At 35.9% G+C, this 19,862-nt stretch overlaps 1 protein-coding gene across 1 annotated transcript in view; it reads left to right on the top strand.

Moving 5' to 3' along the window:
* LOC127850553 (splicing factor 3A subunit 3-like) overlaps positions 1-19,862 on the top strand; it is a 49,887-nt gene extending 30,025 nt beyond the window's left edge. The window contains exons 4-17 of the mRNA XM_052383673.1: positions 126-231; positions 1,750-1,819; positions 3,419-3,510; positions 5,646-5,728; positions 6,775-6,847; positions 7,678-7,743; positions 8,717-8,785; positions 14,165-14,232; positions 15,100-15,210; positions 16,637-16,871; positions 17,315-17,425; positions 17,812-17,902; positions 18,292-18,347; positions 19,079-19,862. Coding sequence (XP_052239633.1) covers positions 126-231; positions 1,750-1,819; positions 3,419-3,510; positions 5,646-5,728; positions 6,775-6,847; positions 7,678-7,743; positions 8,717-8,785; positions 14,165-14,232; positions 15,100-15,210; positions 16,637-16,871; positions 17,315-17,425; positions 17,812-17,902; positions 18,292-18,347; positions 19,079-19,156 — 1,309 coding nt within the window. The 3' untranslated portion in view covers positions 19,157-19,862. The remainder of the gene's footprint in view (positions 1-125; positions 232-1,749; positions 1,820-3,418; positions 3,511-5,645; positions 5,729-6,774; positions 6,848-7,677; positions 7,744-8,716; positions 8,786-14,164; positions 14,233-15,099; positions 15,211-16,636; positions 16,872-17,314; positions 17,426-17,811; positions 17,903-18,291; positions 18,348-19,078) is intronic.

The following is a 19,862-nucleotide window of genomic DNA, read 5'->3' as shown; positions in this document are numbered from 1 at the left end:
GTGTAGTTTCACCATTAGGGGACATATATTTCTTGGCAATAGTCTTGTTTATTATAATGTTTTTCAACATTTCTTAGCATAGAAGAAAATATATATGACAACGCTCTACCTGTATGTGGTTTCAGGTTGCGTAAGGAGGAGGTTCAGGCTTTATACGGTCCCAATGAGTTCCAGGAGTTCTACTCACGACTGAAAAATCTCAAAGACTTCCACAGGAAACATCCCAATGAGGTAAGGGAGATAACAACTCACAATTTATTTAATAGAAAACAACCTAATGAGGTAAGGGAGATAACAGCTCTAAGACTTCCACTTGAAACATCCCAATGAGGTAAGGGAGATAACAACTTAGACTTCCATAGGAAACATCCCAATAAGGTAAGGGAGATAACAGCTCAAACACCAACACAGGAAACAGTCCAATGAGGTAAGGGAGATAACAGCTCAAAAACTTCCATAGGCAACATCCTGATGAGGTAAGGGCAGATAACAGCTCAAAAACTTCCATAGGAAACATCCCAATTAGGTAATGGATTGAACAATTTAAAGACTTCCATAGGAACATCAAAATGAAGTAATGGAGATAACATGGTTAAGACTTCCATAGGAAACAACCTAATGAGTTAAGAGAGATAACAGCTAAAAGACTGCCTTAGGAAACATTCCAATAAGGTAAGGAAGAAAACATCTCAAAGACATCAATAGGAAACATCCTAATCAGGTAAAAACGTCCATAGGAAACATCACAATGAGGTAAGGGAGATAACAGCTCAAAGACTTTCAAAGAAAACATCTCAATGACGTAAGGGAGATATCAGCCGAAAGACTTCCATAGGAAACATCCCAATGATGTATAGGAGATTACTGCTCAAAGACTTTCAATTGAAACATCTCAATAACATAAGGGAGATATCAGCTAAAAGACTGCCATAGGGAACATCCAAATGGGGTAAGGGGGATAACACCTCAAAGACTTACACACAAATCATCCCAAAGAAATAACAGCTCAAAGACTTACATAGGAAACATCCCAATGGGGTAAGGGAGATAACAGTTTAAAGACTTCCAAAGGGAATATTCAAAGCCCTCACAAATATATGTTACCTTTACTGAGAAAATATAAGGTGGTACTACCTCAAAAGCAAACATATTTTCTCAGTTTATTATGCTCCCCCAAAATTTATTTTGGGGGAGCATATAGTTACCGCTTCGTCTGTCTGTCCGTGTGTCCGTCCGTGCACAATATTTGTCCGGGCTATTTCTCAGCAACTAATGACCGGAATTATAATGAAACTTTATGGGAAGCTTCACTACCAAGAGGAGTGGTGCATATTATCAGCGGGTTCTGGTCGGATGATTTTTCACAGAGTTATGGCCCTTTGAAGTTTTCTATAACAAAAATTATTGTCCACCCAACTACTGTGCCCTCAAGACGTTTCCTTTTATCTGAATATATAGTGCAATATTGTGACAAAAAAAAACTTTGGGGAGCATCACCCGTCTCCGACGGTTTCTTGTTTCTAATAGAAATGAAGGGCATAGAAGGTTAAGACTACAATTTTGATAGAACTTTTTTAAACAGACAGTAAAGAATAAAGAAATATATGCACATGGATATCTTGGTTTGGTACAGTTAAATTGTTAAACAGAATATATATATTAATTTTTTTCAAATGTGTTTTGTAAGTGATGTAAATTGCATTCCTTTTTACTCTGTCATAATATCATTGAGTCCATGTTCAATTACAGATCAGCGTGCCAATGTCAGTGGAGTTTGATGAGATAAACAAGCTGAAAGAGAATGCAGATGACAACACAAGTATGTAGATGAAGATTTTTATGCCTCGGTAGGGTGACATATAGCATTTGAACTGTCTGTCAGTTTGTCTGTCCGTCCGAAAACTTTAACATTGCCCATAACTTGTGCAATATTGAAGATAGCAACTTGATATTTGGCATGCATGTATATCTCATAAAGCTGCACATTTTGAGTGGTGAAAGGTCAAGGTCATCCTTCGAGGTCAAAGGTAAAAAAATTAAATCAAGGTGGCGCAGTAGGGTGCATTGTGTTTCTGACAAACACATCTCTTTTTAACATTACATACAGGCCTTCATGGCAGGGTTCAACACTAAGGCACGTCCGACAGACATTGTCTAGTAAGATCCGGCGTCGGGCTAGTAAAACTGCGTGCTAGCTTGTCCGACTGGTCGTACATAAAAAAATCTATACTGATTCATATAACTGTTACTAATTGCTGTGAAAACCTTTATTTTTAATGTGTAAAATTACTCTCGTTTCCGTTATTTACATTAAAACAAAACTTGTGTATTTAAATAAACGCGGAGCATTCACATGATTCATCGCTATTTTTAGACGCAAAGGAGAGCTTCCTGCAGAAATTGCTTGTTTCCATTGGTCAAGTTGTCATGCATATTAATGATTTTTGCAGTGTCGTAAAACTGAAGGGCATGATTTTATGACTTCTATCGAAAATCGGTATCGTCAATGTAAACATTTTTGCGTAGCAGACAAGAGAATGTAATTTAAAGAATGGCTTTGTTCAAGTTAAATCAGTTAATAAAAAAGAATCCGACGCTTAAACTGACACGAAACTTTAATATGAAGAAACGCGAAAACGTCAATTGTATCCTAGATGGAAAATCGAGTCAGTTCCCATGGCTTGACTTTGACGAAGAAAAGCAAAAAAAGAGTTTTATTTTATTGTTTTACTCTATGCATAAAAAAAATCTGTTCACTGATTATTTACTGATAAATCCTGATTAAACAGTTACATGACACAATTGTGTTAATTTACTATGTCATTTATGGTCTAGTAGACATCAGGTTCGGGCTAGTACATTTTAAGAGGAGCTGGTCCTACGGTCTTGCTGTTAAAAAAAGTAAATGTCGAACCCTGCATGGTCAATTTTTGGATTATTTTCCACCATGACCAAATAGAAAAAGAATATAATGTGAGATAATCAGTCATCACTTGATCTGCTTATGATAAAAATGAAATATTTAATAGGCAAACAATAAGAAGGGTCAGTTCCTATAACCTGATAACAAAGAACAAGTTATTTGGCTTGTTATACTAGTAAACATGGCCCACATCCTGCAAGTGACTCAAGCTAGCACCCCCTCTCCCCACCACGATTTATTGCAGACAAGTATTACAAACGAATAAAAAAAATGACCAACGCAAATTATTGTGCATTTTTTTATCCAAACTTAGAAGTTAGCAAATTTATGTGTTGATGAAAAATTTATGTTTTTTAAAATTACGAAATTTCATGCTGATGGAAATAAATGGTCTCACAGTAAGTCATATTTGTGCTAAAGCTCACATTTCAGTTTTAGATTTATAATTTTATATTTCCTATTATATTGACAATTTTTTATCTTTCCATCTCACAGACATGGTGGAATTTTCGGACGAGGAGGGCTATGGTAAATACCTGGATCTGCACGAGTGCCATACACAGTTTATCAACCTCAAGGGTATTGAGGTATGCAAACACAGTGGCCAGTGGCTAGCCACCGGTTTTTAGTTTTGATTTTAAACCATTTTTTGGTCATATTCACAATGGCAAAAAGTTTAGTGTTAATTTTACTTAAACCAGTCTCAAAAGTCCCATTTGATGGATTGCTTGTTTATTTTTATGCCCCCCTGTAGGGTGGCATATAGCAGTTGAACTGTCCGTCAGTCCGTCTGTCTGTCTGTCAGTCTGTGCGTCTGTCCGAAAACGTTAACATTGGCCATAACTTTTGCAATATTGAAGATAGCAACTTGATATTTGGCATGCAAGTGTATCTCATGGAGCTGCACATTTTAAGTGGTGAAAGGTCAAGGTCATTATTCAAGCTTTTAATCATGTTCATTATATGAATCATCCCACAACAAAACATGTATTATTGACATCAGTGACTATATTGGGAAGCTTGAACTTATACATGAATTCTGCAAATGTCCTGGGTTCATGCATAATGATCTTTTATGCACCATTCATTTATGCAATACATTTAAATTGAACATCAACTGTAATATAAATTTACCATTCAAAATTTTATTTATAAATGCCCCTTGAGGAAGTTGGGATATATTGCTTTGCACCTGTCTATCAAGTGCTTGCTCGGTGGGTCCAAAGACTGTCGCATGACATCTAAGGAAAGCTTTGACCTACGATCATGCTTATGTTATAATAGTTTCTTGGGAAGAAAGAAAGATGAATATACATGTTAAGGCAGATAGGTCAAAGATAAGTCATAGGCATAAGTAACTTTTTATGTACATGTAGACCATTTTGTTTCCTCTGATAGATAGAGAATGAATTGACCTACTATCAGGAAAGTTTGTATGTTGACTCCATGAAATGAAGGTGCCCACCAATTTTCATTTCAACAGTCAAGGACCTTAGAAAACCGTCCCACACTATATCTAAAAAAAACTATTTCACAAAGGATCATATAAATAAGTATGCCATTATACATGAATTAAGGAAGACGCCTATTGATTTACAGATTAACACTTAACTGGTCAAAGTTTTAGGTCACTGGGGCATATTACATTAAAACAACCCATAATAACTGCATGGAGGAATACATGTTTGACAAATATATCTTGTTTAATTAATAACATAAAAACTTGAACCAACTGTTAAAAGGTTGTTTAGGTATAAGGTTGATGTAAACCTATAAGTTTAAACTTTATTGATCATGTTTTCTGCAATATTACTACATGTGGTGTTTTAGTGGATATTTGTCACTATTGTGCCATTTCTAGTTTTGTCTGTTGATACATAAATAAACAATAGAATTGTGTGTGTTTGGACTCGAGGATTCTTTACTACTCTGATGTGTGTTACTTTACTGTTGATAACATGCTGATGAATGTTTTTTTACAGAAAATAGACATTTGTTACTTTACTGTTGATAACATGACGATGAATGTTTGGTTACAGAAAATAGATGTTTGTTACTTTACTGTTTAAAACATGCTGATGAATGTTTGGTTACAGAAAAAAGACGTTTGTTACTTTACTGTTGATAACATGCTGATGAATGTTTGGTTACAGAAAATAGATGTTTGTTACTTTACTGTTGATAACATGCGGATGAATGTTTGGTTACAGAAAATAGATGTTTGTTACTTTACTGTTGATAACATGCGGATGAATGTTTGGTTACAGAAAATAGACGTTTGTTACTTTACTGTTGATAACATGCGGTTGAATGTTTGGTTACAGAATATAGATGTTTGTTACTTTACTGTTAATAACATGACAATGAATGTTTGGTTACAGAAAATAGATGTTTGTAACTTTACGTTGATAACATGCTGATGAATGTTTGGTTACAGAAAATAGATGTTTGTTACTTTACTGTTGATAACATACTCATGAATGTTTGGTTACAGAAAATAGATGTTTGTTACTTTACTGTTGATAACATACTGATGAATGTTTGGTTACAGAAAATAGACGTTTGTTACTTTACTGTTGATAACATGCTGATGAATGTTTGGTTACAAAAAATAGACGTTTGTTACTTTACTGTTGATAACATGCTGATTAATGTTTGGTTTCAGAAAATAGATGTTTGTTACTTTACTGTTGATAACATGCTGATGAATGTTTGCTTACAGAAAATAGACTACATTTCATACCTGTCCACATTTGATCATCTGTTTGATGTTCCAAAAGACAAAAAGAATGCGGCATACAAAGAGTAAGTAGGAACACTGCATACTATTTAAATACCACCTGCTAGCAAGACATATTAATATTTTTAAACAATTTGTGTTTGTCTCTGTGAAAACTAAATCATAGATGTCCGCACAGGCTAATCAGGGGCAACGTTTTTTGCCTAGACTGTATTTTCCTTTAGAAAAGACTTCCTTTAGTTAAAACCTATTAATTTTGGCTCGATTGCATTGAAAGCCAAAGGCTTATTTGAAACGCTCTCGAGTCCGTTTCCTGGGACTAGAACCAGTACTTGGTGTCTTTGAGGGAGATCTAAAGAATGCTCCCACTGTGGGAATCGAACCCATGACCTCCTGGTCGCTAGGCCGACACCATATCCACTATGCCAGGGTGACCCTTAAAAAAAGAGACTTCCTTTAGATGAAAAATTCCATAAAAGTGGAAGTGTTGTCCTAGATTTGCCTTTGAAGACTGCTTTGCTTTACGCACATACATTGAGCCTGATTTTCCTAGAGACTGGCTCATTGTATTTACAGTGTTCGAACAATATTGTGACGCTATCTCTCTTAATAACTATAAGACGACTAACATTAAGTCTCTTATTTCATCATTCAAATTAATCCCTTTATGTTACAGCACAATATAACATTTATTTTGATGATCTGCCAAACAATGTTGGAATTAACCATGGTGTTTGCCTATAAATTATTATAAACACAAGCTTTATTGCAATATGAAAATAGAAAACCTAAGCTTATTTTGGTAAAACAGTCTTCAGCGTTTTTGCAGAATTGTGGCCAGCTGCCTTACATAACCTTTTCAGTGCTTGTTTCCTTTTAAGAGATGAATTTTCACCAAGATCTCTGGGAATATTGGACGTGGGCTTATTAACTGCCACTATAATTTAGTGATCAGGCTTTCTGAAATCTTAAGTCTTTAATTCTGAATTTATCTTACAGAAATAAGTTTCTTAAAGTATAATAAATTAATAAGTTGGTTACAAATCTATGAAGAGATCAACAGTCTGGTATAACTTTCATTAGAGAGACCTGTACTAATGTCTCATGGCAGGTATCTGCAGTACCTGTTGGACTATATGGGAGGCTATATTCAGAGGATCAAGCCACTGCTGGACGTTCAGAAGGTATGGATATCAGGGGCCCCGTTCATAAAGCTTCTTAAGTATATCTTAAATCACCAGTGCAAAATGTCTGACACAAATATTTTATCTTCTTAAGATTTCCTGTTTTAGTGTGTGTGTGGGTGTGTGTGGGGGGGGGGGGGGGGACTAGAAAAAGCCCATCTTTTTTTCTTTCCTCTTAAAGTTAACATTGTATTTAGTGGTTTTAACAAGACACAATTTACCTTTGCCATCCTGATTGAGCAACAGATAGAAGTTTCATACAGTATCTTACATTGACTCCTGAACCTAGACTTACAACCAACTTGTCCTAGGTGTGATGGCAATTTGATTAACAGTCTTCTAGTGCAGTCCAGTAGCCGGTAAATAATTCTGACTCCCATGTTTAATTTTCTATATTAAGCCAATGGACTGGTAAATTCAGACTTGTGAAAAAAAATGTTCTCGTGATAACGTATACTGTTTGAATAGTATAGTAATTGAAATTCAATTAAAACATATTCTTATTTTGCTGTTTGTTTTGACTGATGATTCTATTAGGTTAAATTTGATTTGCACTCAAATGTTTTATGATGAAATATGGGCCAAATGTGAAGTTTTGATTCCTTGAAACCCATTTTAAACTCCTTTTACTATCTTTTGCATTGTCCGCTCATAGGCTATAACCCTGGTTTTATTGATCAGGGTTTGTTTACATTTTGTGCGTTTTCCTGTGTCTAACTTTAAGTTAATTAGTCACTTGTGAAAATGAAAATGATCTCCGTCAAATGAAACTGGAGTTTCACTTCGTTCATCTTTGATAAATAGCTTTAATTATCTGATTATATTTACAGGAGATCGATAACATAATGATTGACTTTGAACTCCAATTTTCTGAGGGTCAGTTCCCTGGATGGCCGGTAAGCTTTTGCTTAATTTTTTATTTTCTTTGTTGCAATATCAGGTAAGCCTTTTTGGAGAACATACGTTTGTAAATGACTTGAAATGTTGCTTCCATTCTTTGCACTGCTTGAATTGTTTGGTACAATGTGTTTGATAGTATAATCTGAACTGTTAAAGCAGTGTGCCCAGCATTATCGCTAGTAATCGCAAATGTCGCCAAAGGCATCAAAATCGTAAAAATAACACCGTTGCTGTTTTGGCAAATGTTTTTCAAAGTATTTTATGTTTATGCCTCCACGGAGTTAAAGCCATAAAGAATTGCACTTGTTTGTCCGTGCATACGTCCAAAAGCTTGTGGTTTGAACTCCTGGGTGGATCTCCCTCAAATTTGGCAGTTGTTTAAATGATTGTTAAGAAAGGATTATGGGCTGCAACGATTTTTGGCAGAATTATGGCCCTTGGTCTGTTTCCCTAAGGTAGAATTTATAGTCTCCTGAAGCTCATATCGTTATATCCTCTGGATATATCAGTGTAGTTGAAAAAAGAGTCGCCATTGATGCTTCCATGTAGATGATATGTAAATTATCTGAAAATAAGTGCATTATTAACTTGATTTCTGTGAATATAGACTTGTGAAACAGGTTTACTTAATTGTTCTTTTGATAAAGCTTGGGTAGGTAATTAATCAAGAAATGAGTTTGAAACAGTTTTGTCAACAAACAATTTCTACAACAAATACAAGTTTCTCACTTACCCATTTAATGACAAGGTATTATTTTCAAAGTTACTTAACAAATGTATGCCGAGTGAATTATATTAATGTTGTAAAACTCAGAAAAGGTTTTAAGTAGCTCAATTTTTTCCTAATTTAGTATACTCCACCTATACACATCAATCTGAGATGCACTGTTCATCACCAAAAGACATCAAAACCAAGAATGTTGTATGTTGTGCAGCCAGTTCTGTTCATGTCATTTTTCTCCATTTCAGAAAGAGACCCTTGGAGCTCTTGCACACACAGGCGCTCACCTGGATCTCTCTGCATTCTCATCATGGGAGGTGGGTACACTGTACAATCAGTCAGTCTTGAACCCTGTGTAACTCGCAGTCTGTTCAGGTTGTATGCTGTTTGCTGCTCATCAGTATCTAAGGGTTGGAAATGAAACCTTTAAAACTTGATCTAGTTGGAAAGGTCTTTAATTGAATGTAACTTTCTATGGGGCTACAAATGTGTCAAAATACATATCGAAGTGGTAAAAGGTTAATGACAACAAGCACATATCATAATATAACATACAGTTTTCAATATAGTAAATGTACATGTACATTAAATCACAAGTTTCATAGTAATAGAGCAATTTTCATCGAGCACATTTTTGACAACATCAATTCATGGTATGTAAAAAAATAAGCACACATTTCATTCACACAATACATTGCAAACAAATCCTGCTATATACAGAGCACAGGTGGTTAGCGTGTGGCTTATTAGTGAAAACATCATTTTGAATGATAAATAATCATATTATAACCAAAAATCAACATTTCTGGAAACAAAAATTCACTATCAAATATATATATATATAACAAGGTATTCAACTCGAAATCGCCTAAAAACAGGGTGCATCGCTTTGAACAGCCATTACTTCATCAATTTTGCAGCGATTTACATGAACCCGGTCTTATTCAACGCAGAAATGAATTTCCATTCTGGAAATGTATATATCTTGTTATATTTCTACATATGCTTGGTCAAATTTTAAGAAATAAAACGATACTTAATTCACCTGGCCTACTTAACAGGGATCAGACAGGATTCATGAAAGAAATCTCCAGGTGTAAAGACACACCTTCGCATTGGACCAATGAAATCACTCGTGTGTTTAAAATGTCAGTTAGTTGAAATGTATGTAAACAAAGGTTTCAAATGCTGCTGGACAGTTAGTTTTGATTCATAATGCCATGGCAGGCACGGTACGAATGTTTTTAGCTCACCTGATTGCTCAGGTGAGCTTTTGTGACCGGTCTTTGTCCGTCGTCTGTCTGTCTGTCCGTCCGTCTGTCCGTCCACATTTGTTCGTAAACACTCTTGAAGCCACATTTATTGTCCGATCTTCATGAAACTTGGTCAGAAGCTTCGTCCCAATGAAATCTCGGTCGAGTTTGAAACTGGGTCGTGCCGGGTCAAAAACTAGGTCACTAGGTAAAAAAAAGGAAAAAACTTGTAAACACTGTAGAAGTCACATTTCATGCCCAATCTTGATGTAACTTTGTCAAAATGTTTGTCTTAATGATATGTTGGTTGAGTTCAAAAGTGGTTCCGACTGTTGAAAAACATGGCCGCCAGTGGGCGGGGCAGTTTTCCTTATTTGGCTATAGAGAAACCTTGTAAACACTCTTGAAGTCACAATTTTTACCCAATCATCATGAAAGTTGGTCAAAACATTGGTTTTATTGATTTCTCAGGCGAGTTCGAAAATGGTACAGATCGGTTCAAAAACATGGCCGCCAGTGGGCGGGGCATTTTTCTCTATATGTATATAGTGAAAACATGTGAACACTCTAGAAGTCACATTTTTGGCCCAATTTTCATGAAATTTGGTCAGAACATTTGTTTCCTTGATATGAGAGTTGAGTTCGAAAATGGTTCCGGTCAGTTGAAAAACATGGTTGCCAGGGGGACGGGCAGTTTTCCTTATATTTATATAGTAAAAAGGCATGTAAACAATCATGAATTAAGGTCATGTAACATGCGAGACAACTCTTCTAAATATTGCATTTAAGTTTACAGTAGTTACTCCCCTTTGACTATTAATGTTTTCATTATAAAACAGTGTATTTTCTAGAGTGCACATTTTTTTTCCGATCTTCATGAAACTTAGTCAGAAGCTTTGTCCCAATGATATCTCGGTCGAGTTCGAAACTGGGTCATGCCGGGTCAAAAACTAGGTCACTAGGTCAAAAAAAAGAAAAACCTTGTAAACACTGTAGAAGTCACATTTCATTCCCAATCTTCATGAAACTTTGTCAAAATGTTCGTCTTAATGATATGTTGGTTGAGTTTAAAACTGGTTCTGGTCCGTTGAAAAACATGGCTGCCAGTGGGCAGGGCAGTTTTCCTTATTTGGCTATAGAGAAACCTTGTAAACACACTAGAAGTCACAATGTTTGCCCAATCATCATGAAAGTTGGATAAAACATTGGTTTTATTGATATCTCGGGCGAGTTCGAAAATTGTCCAGATTGGTGAAAAAACATGGCGGGGCATCTTTCTCTTTATGTATATAGTGAAAACATGTGAACACTCTAGAAGTCACATTTTTGGCCAAATTTTCATTAAATTTGGTGTGAACATTTGTTTCCTTGATACGAGAGTTGAGTTAAAAATGGTTCCGGTCAGTTGAATAACATGGCTGCCGGGGGTGGGGGGGGGGGCAGTTTTCTTATATTTATATAGTAAAAAAAGCTTGTGAACACTCTAGAAGTCACATTTTTTGCCCAATCATCATGAAACTTGATGAAATGATTGGTTTTATATATATCTCAGATGAGTTCGCAAATGGTCCCGATCGGTAAAAAAACATGGCCACCAGGGGGGGGGGGGGGGGGCAGTTTTCCTTATGTGACTAGAGAGAAACCTTGTGATCAAACACAATAGAAGTCTCATTTTTTGCCTAATAATTGTGAAACTTAGTCAATACATTGGTTTTATTGATTTCTCTGACAAGTTTGAAAATGGCTCAGATCGGTGAAACACACTTTTTAGCTCACCTGATTGCTCAGGTGAGGTTTTAGAATTGGTCTTTGTTCGCCGTCCGTTCGTCCACATTTGGTTTGTAAACATTCATTCAAAAATGATGTTTTCACTTATTAATATCATAGCCACACGCTAACCACCTGTGATATAGAGAACAAAGTCATGACATACATTATTGGCTTGCTATTTCATTATTATACCCCCATTACCATTGGTAATGGGGGCTATATAGGAGTCACTTTGTCGGTCGGTAAGTCGGTCTGTCGGTCTGTCCCGAAATTTCATCTGATCTTCACCAAACTTGGTCACAAGTTGTATCTTGATGATGTATAGGTCAAGTTTGAATATAGGTCATGCCGGGTCAAAAACTAGGTCACAGGGTCTCTTAGTGTGTTTTAAACCGAAAGTCTGTCCAGACCATAACTATGTCATTTATCGTTAGATTTTATAATATCTTGGTACATTTGTTCGACATCATAGGAGGGTGTGTCACGTGAAAAAGTACATCAATATCTCCAAGGTCAAGGTCACACTTGGAGTTCAAGGGTCAAATGCTTGTCCGGGCCATAACTTTATCATTTATTGTGAGATTTTAAAATCATTTGGCATATTTGTTCACCATCATGGGACGGTGTGTTGTGCGAAAGAATTACGTTAATATCTCGAAGGTCAAGGTCACACTTTGAGTTCAAAGATTAAAAATGGCCATAAATGAGCTTGTCTGGGCAATAACTATGTCGTTCATTGTGAGATTTAAAAATCATTTGGCACATTTGTTCACCATCATTGGACGGTGTGTTGCGCGAAAGAATTACGTTGATATCTCCAAGGTCAAGGTCACACTTTGAGTTCAAAGGTAAAAAATGGCCACTTGTTCACAATCATTGGACGGTTTGTCGCGCAAAAGAATTATGTCGATAACTCCAAGGTCAAGGTCACACATTGACTTGAAATTGTCAAAAATGGCCATACAGTGTAAATGAGCTTGTCCGGGCCATAACTTTGTTGTTCATGGTGAGATTTAAAAATCATTTGGCACATTTGTTCACCATTTAATATTGGACGGTGTGTCGCATGAAAGAATTACGTCGATATCTGCAACGTCAAGGTCACACTGTGAGTTCAAAGGTAAAAAATGGCCATAAATGATCTTGTCCGGGCCATAACTATGTCATTTATTGTGAGATTTAAAAATACCTGATACATTTGTTCACAATCATTGGACGTGTCATGCGAAAGAATTATGTCGATAACTCCAAGGTCTAGGTCACACTTGGAGTTCAAAAGTATAAAAATGGCCATAAATTTGGACGGCATGTCATGCGAAAGAATTCAAGAGTTCAAAGGTCGAAATGGCCATAAATGATTATGGCATTATAATTCTAAAAAATCGCCATAAGTTTGATTTTCTTGTTTTGTGAAGACAGCATGCAAAATAGTCTGTGTCAATGCGGCACGTGGGGGTTTACGTCACGTCTGTGACAAAACTCTAGTTATGCACTGTTTTTTTACCAGCTCACAGATTGTAGATCACTTTAAAGTCCACATCTTTACAGTCTATTCCTTCAATAGAGATTTTCATGAGATGTTCCAAAGTTTTCATATTAAAAGATTTCTTAAATCAGTTTTCATCACATTCTGCCTACTGAACCCCCGTTCACAATCTACTGTTGACACTGGGGTCACCAACAATCTTTTAACAGATTCTGCTGATGCTGGATAGGAATTGAATTTTGTAATTGCCAAATTTGTAGCAGTGTATTTCAGTAATTGACTTGTTTCCAGAGTTATGGCTGGCTTTTGTGAAATTTGCATAGCAGAGAAGTTAAGACTGTGAGCCTTCAATACCTATAGTCCTTTAGTAGTCAGAGACAGTGTCTATGTCTGAGTGTATTTGTGTGACTGCCTTCAATACCTATAGTCCCTAAGTAGTCAGAGACAGTGTCTATGTCTGAGTGTATTTGTGTGACTGCCTTCAATACCTATAGTCCCTAAGTAGTCAGAGACAGTATCTATGTCGGAGTGTATTTGTGTGACTGCAATACTTGGGTCAAGTCCGATATCATCATTATTTGTATTCCAATATCATTTATTGTAGTTCATTATAATCGTTAAGTGAAGTCTAATAAGTAATATGTTGATTCATCAGTGTTACCCAATATCATCATAAAGTTGTAGTCCAGTATCATTCAGTGTAGTCCAATGTCATCTTTTGGTGAAGTCCAAGTTCAAAATTCAATGTTGTCAAAGTTCATCATTAATTTTAGTCGAGTATTTGGTGAAGTCAAGTATGATCATACATAGTAGTCTAATATCATTATTGTCCCCTACCGGTTTCATCAGAGGGGACTAATGGTTTGCGCTCTGTGTGTCCGTGAGTCTGTGAATCTGTCACACTTTTCTGGATCCTGCTATAACTTTAAAAGTTTGTAATATTTTTTTAGGAAACTTGAAACATGGATAGATGGCAATATGGACATAATGCACATCATTTTATTGTGTTCCTACGTAAAAAATCTGGTTGCTATGGCAGCAAATATTGGAAAAAAATATATTTTATTTAAATATTTCTGACAATGGTGGAGCAGGTAGGGGACATGTATTGCTAGGCAATAGCCTTGTTCAGTGTAGTCCTGCAACTTTATTAAACGATTTGATGGTCAATCAATTTACTGTTACAGGAGCTGGCATCTCTGGGTTTGGATCGTCTCAAGTCAGCCTTGATGGCTCTGCGACTCAAGTGTGGCGGGTAGGTCACTTCCACTGTAAAGCAATTTTCCTGTGAATTACATGATCCTCTGTTCAAATCGAGGTTTTTATCCCTCAACTCTTGTTCAGACAGGCTTATACGCAAATACATCTGAAATACATGATATGTGCTGTATACATTTCAGTGTCATTTCAAATTATGCGCCTTGAAAATTAAGTTGCTTCAAAAGAATGACTTTAACCAACTTAAATGTCTAAGATATAAGCAATACAAATGGCCTTTGCATGAGTATTTATTGAACAGCAACTCAATCAGTTATGTTGAGGAGTTTAGGAACACATCACAACAAATTAAATAAAGGGGAACAAATTCCAGTAGCTGTTATTTAGAGAAATGTTTCTTGGTAATGGTACCTTTATTGGCACAACAAGTTTAAGTTACAACTGAATGTTAAGTTCATAAACAATAGACATTTTGAGCAATGAGCAATTATTGTTCTAAACTAAAGACAATGTTGTTAAAGATTGAAAAAAAATTAATAGAATTACCAGCATTGACTAATCATGGAAGTTGGAGTTTTACTTTCGAAAACTGTATCACAGTATGGTCAATTGAATGTGTTGTATTATGTTTAAACCTGGCCCCTGATATCTGGACTTTTCTTATGAATAGTCAGCATAAGTTTCTTTCTTAAATATTTTTAAATATCATTTAAATTCAACACAGGATTTCGTCATGTATGATTACCTAACTACGGATTTTCAATTAATCTGAAATTTCTCTTTACAACAATGGTAAACCATGTTTTTGCCATGGGATAGTCTACTTGGAGCGAATCTTGTTATAACAGGCTCAAGAACTGTCAAGAAATCTGGACCAGGTTTTATTGATACATTCTGTTTTTAGCACTCTAGAAGAGAGGGCCCAGCGTCTGTTCAGTACAAAGGGAAAGCGTCTGGAGGACCTGGATCCGGCCATGTTTGCAAAGTCTAAACCAGGCAGGGCTGGCAAGGCCAGGTTAGAAGATCATAGATATATATAATATTGTTTTACTAGTTTTCGACAGGTTATCATTAGTAAATAAATAATAACATTTTGTTTGTTGTCATTTTCGAACATTTAACATTATAGTAGTATAATCAATATTTGTGCATTAAATCTATATTAAATAAGCTAAAGTTTCAAATAAGCCTCAGGCTTTTTATGCAATCGAGCTTAAATTAATTGGTTAAACAAAAAATAATAATAAAAAATCTATATAATTGTTGTTAGGATTGTACTTTGTTTCACCATAATAAGTTCTCAAGGTTGTGCTCACTCAGACTATAGGAGTCGGTCAGTGTCTGGCGTTCATTGAACATTATCACTGGAAAGTAAATTAGCACAGTTTTGAAAGCCCTGCACTGGTTAATGTTGCACCAAGCTTGCTCACTATTTATTGAGCCTCTGTGTTGGAAAAATCGGGCTTTATGCATGTGCCTAAAGTGTCCTCCTATATTAGCATTTGAAGTCCGCACAGGCTAATCAGGGACGACACTTTCTGCCTTAACTGGATATTTGTTTGGAAGAGACTTTCAACAAACAGAAAATTCTTAAAAAGAGGAAATTGTCATCCCTGATTAGTCTGTGTGGACTGTTTACTGGCTTATCAGGGATGAGACGTTGCACACATGCATTAAGCCCTGTTTTCCCAGAGTGAGGCTCAAATTTTCTTTCTCAAGAAACAATTTAAGATATTCAGGCCTTCTTTGATGACTGTCATAAAGCATATTTTCACAACTTTATTACTGACACCACTTGAATATTTTTATGCCCCCAGTAGGGTGGTATATAGCAGTTGAACTGTCGGCAGTCCGTCTGTCCGTCCGTCAGTTCGAAAACTTAAACATTGGCCATAAATTTTGGAATATTAAAGATAGCAACTTGATATTTGGCATGCATGTGTATCTCATGGAACTGCACATTTTGAGTGGTGAAAGGTCAAGGTCATCCTTCAAGGTCAAAAAAACAAATCCAAGACAAGTAACAAGCTTTATAGAGAGATAATTTCTATTTATCATTTGGCAGGTACAGATCATTTTCACAAGGGAAGTAACATTTTTTGACTAGATTGAACTTTACCGGTACGCAGTTGTTTACCACTATCGACAAAGCGGGGGTTTGGGGGCGATAGCCCCCGATACTAAGGAAATATATAAGATAAAAAAGATTATAAGGTGTTGCGTTAGTTGTTATGTGTAAGGTGTTAAGGGTTAGGGTTAGGGTACGCTGTTTGATGTTAAGTGTTGCGTACCGGTAAAGTTCAATTGCCCCATTTTTTAAAGGGATATAATAAAAAATAAAATAAAATAAATCAAAGCGGTGCAGTAGAAGGCATTGTGTTTCTAACAAACACATCTGTTGTTTCAATCTTGTCTTACACCTATTTTTGTACCCCAAACAGGGAGAGTGAGAAGCAGCGTGAGATAGCTGGTCTGGAGGCGCAGGTGTATCGTTTCTCAGAGCTGCTGAGCGAGCAGCGGGCAGCCACACGGGAGAACGTGATCCGTAAACAGGCGCGCACCGGGGAGGAGAGGGAGGAAGAGGGAGACGATGAAGACGCAGCGGGGGACAGCGACGACGATGATGATGACGTGCCGTACAACCCTAAAAATCTGCCCCTGGGATGGGATGGGAAGGTGGGCATTTTGTACCTAGGTTTTGCTGTCATGTCTTTGGGGATTTACAATTTTAAAAAGCTGACTGAGAATAATTTATTATAAATTGAGTTAATTAAATTTTTGTTGTTTTTAATATTGATTAAAGTGTGATCTCTTTTCATAAAGCTATGAAACATTTATGTATCAAAAAGTAAAAAATCCTCTTGACACATCATTACTTAAAACTAGATAGCAATTGGATCTAATCATTATCAGTCACCCACACAGCAATTACTTAAAAGTAAATGCCTATCATTACTGTTGGCTGGTTATCACAAGATTGCAATTATCTAGTACCTCTGTGTGTATTTTTTTTACCCCATTGTATTTCAGCCCATCCCCTTATGGCTGTAACAGCTATATGGACTCAACTAGCCTATGTCTGTATGTTACTTACCTCTCTTGTGTTTCCTCTGTTTCAGCCCATCCCCTACTGGCTGTACAAGCTACATGGACTCAATATCAGCTATCAGTGTGAGATCTGCTGCAATGTCATATACAAGGGACCGAAGGCCTTCCAGAGGCATTTTGCTGTAAGTTAAACCAGTCAACACAAATAAATATTGAATTGAGAAGACCACTAGTTTCCAAAGACCATGTCAATGTCACATGTATGTGTTTAGTGTTACCCATTAAAATGTTATATCCAGGTACAATGTTAGGGTAAAATATATGTCATGGCCAAGTAAACTGTTTAGATAATAATTGTTATATCCAAATGCAATGTTGGGATAGTATATGTGATGTTATATAATTTATGGGATAGTCAAGGGCACTATTTCGATTATGTTTATGATAACCAAATGCAATGTTTGGTCTGGATTATATCTCTGATATCAAAATGCAATCTTTGGGTAATTTTGCAGATTTATTTTTATGATTTATGTTTGTGTTACATGTCTCTTGTGCTCCCTTGCAGGAGTGGCGTCACGCTCACGGCATGAGGTGTCTTGGTATTCCTAACACAGCCCACTTCGCAAACGTCACATCCATTGAAGATGCCCTCTCATGTATGAACACACAGTCATTTAATCCTTTATGCAAAGAAGTTTAGTTGTGATTTCCAAGAACACAGAACATTGCATCTTATTTCAAGGCTTGTTGTGTACTTTTTTCAAACAGGTGTATAATTTCTGTCTAAATGTTAGTAACTCGCGTCTGTTCAGGTTTTATGTTTGCTGCTCATCAGTATCTAAGGGTTGAAAATGAAGCCTTTAACACTTGAATCTAGTAAGAAAGGTCTTTAATTAAATATAACTTTCTAAGAGACTACAAGTGCATGAAAATACATATCCAAGTGGTAAAGGGTTAATTGACTGCCATATGACTAACACAATTAATTGTCTGTCCCTTTGAAAATATACATGTACCATATATCACCTCTGTATGTTTTTTACAGTATGGCAGAAAATCAAGTCTACTAAAGAGACTGACAGGTGGAGACCCGATGCTGAGGTTAGCACAGATATATTTCATCCTAACATTGTGAATTAATATTCTATACAGGAAATTTGCTTTTAGTCAATCATATAAACCTCTCTTTGAGTAATAATTCATAAAAAGATCTTTATTATTATAAATAAAATAACTAGTAAATAAATAAATATTAAAATATCAAATATACTAATGTTCATATAATTTATCAATACTGTAGAATTTGTATCATCTGCTTATTATCCAGTTAAAAACTGAATAAGAATGAAATATTCTTGTAGGGTTGTTTTTCCTTCAATTTTTTTATTAATGTTAGACTAGACATACTCTTCAATTTCCAAGGTTGCAAATTCGTATGAATGTATGATTTTTCCTGTGACTATTATAACTTGTTACTGGATACAGTATTCAAATTTTGAAACAATATTGAGAAACCTGGAGACTGATTCAAAATGGTGTCGCGTCTCTTTTCACATTTGTTTCCAAACTCTAATGTAAGTTGTCACTATTAACCCTTTGCATGCTGGGAAATTTGTGGTCTGCTAAAATGTCGTCTGTTGAATTTCTAAAATTAGCATTTTCTTCGATTTTTTTTCAAAGAATACTATCAGAATAGCAAACAGTTTGGATCCAGATGAGACGCCACGTTCTGTGGCGTCTCATCTGGATCCAAACTGTTTGCAAAGGCCTTCAAAATTCGGTTCCCGCTCTGAAAGAGTTAGAGTAATGTTGGATTATGTGTATGACTTCAGGAAGAGTTTGAAGACTCAATGGGCAATGTGGTGAACAAGAAGACATACGAGGATATGAAGAGACAGGGCTTGCTGTAGACAGCAGTGACCCAGGCTGAAAAAATGCATTCGAGCCATGCTGTGGAAAAATGGGGTTTAATGCATGTGCAAAGTGTCGTCCCAGATTAGCACTTGCAGTTCGCACAGGTCAATTAGGGACGACACTTTTCTCTTTTATGGATTTTTTTTGTTTGAAACAAGTCTCTTAAAAGGCAAATCCACTCTAGGCGGAGAGTGTTTTCCCTCATAAGCTTGTGCTTTCTGCTCATGCTAATCTGGGATGACTCTTTGCACATGCTTTAGCCCAGTTTTCCTTGAGTGAGCTTCATTGTTATTATCTTCATATGTCCTACAATGGCAAAAAGGCTACCGAAGACAGATTTAACAAATGAAAGACTGTCTGAAACTTGACAATACATGTGCATATAAACTTAACATTCAATGTAAGAGGTCAAGATTTCAATTTGTTAAATGACAGTAATAAACTATGAAGTGATTATTCGAATTGTTAAATGAAAGTTATTATGGATTATCTATTATCATTCTTTTTTTCTTAAAAAACTTGTTAAGATTTAGAAATCAGGCAAATGAAAAACACAGTGCATGTGTACTTGAATTAATTAGCATTTCATTTTTTAGGTTTTGTTTGTCATCTGTTGATATCAATATTTTATCACAGTCATTTTTTATGAATTATTTTGTATGTAAATAATGTGCTAATGTCAATAAATTGATTTTAAGAAAA

The sequence above is a fragment of the Dreissena polymorpha genome, chromosome 11 (assembly GCF_020536995.1).
Source record: "Dreissena polymorpha isolate Duluth1 chromosome 11, UMN_Dpol_1.0, whole genome shotgun sequence".
NCBI lineage: Eukaryota > Metazoa > Mollusca > Bivalvia > Myida > Dreissenidae > Dreissena > Dreissena polymorpha.
This window is presented reverse-complemented; position numbering and strand designations above follow the sequence as displayed.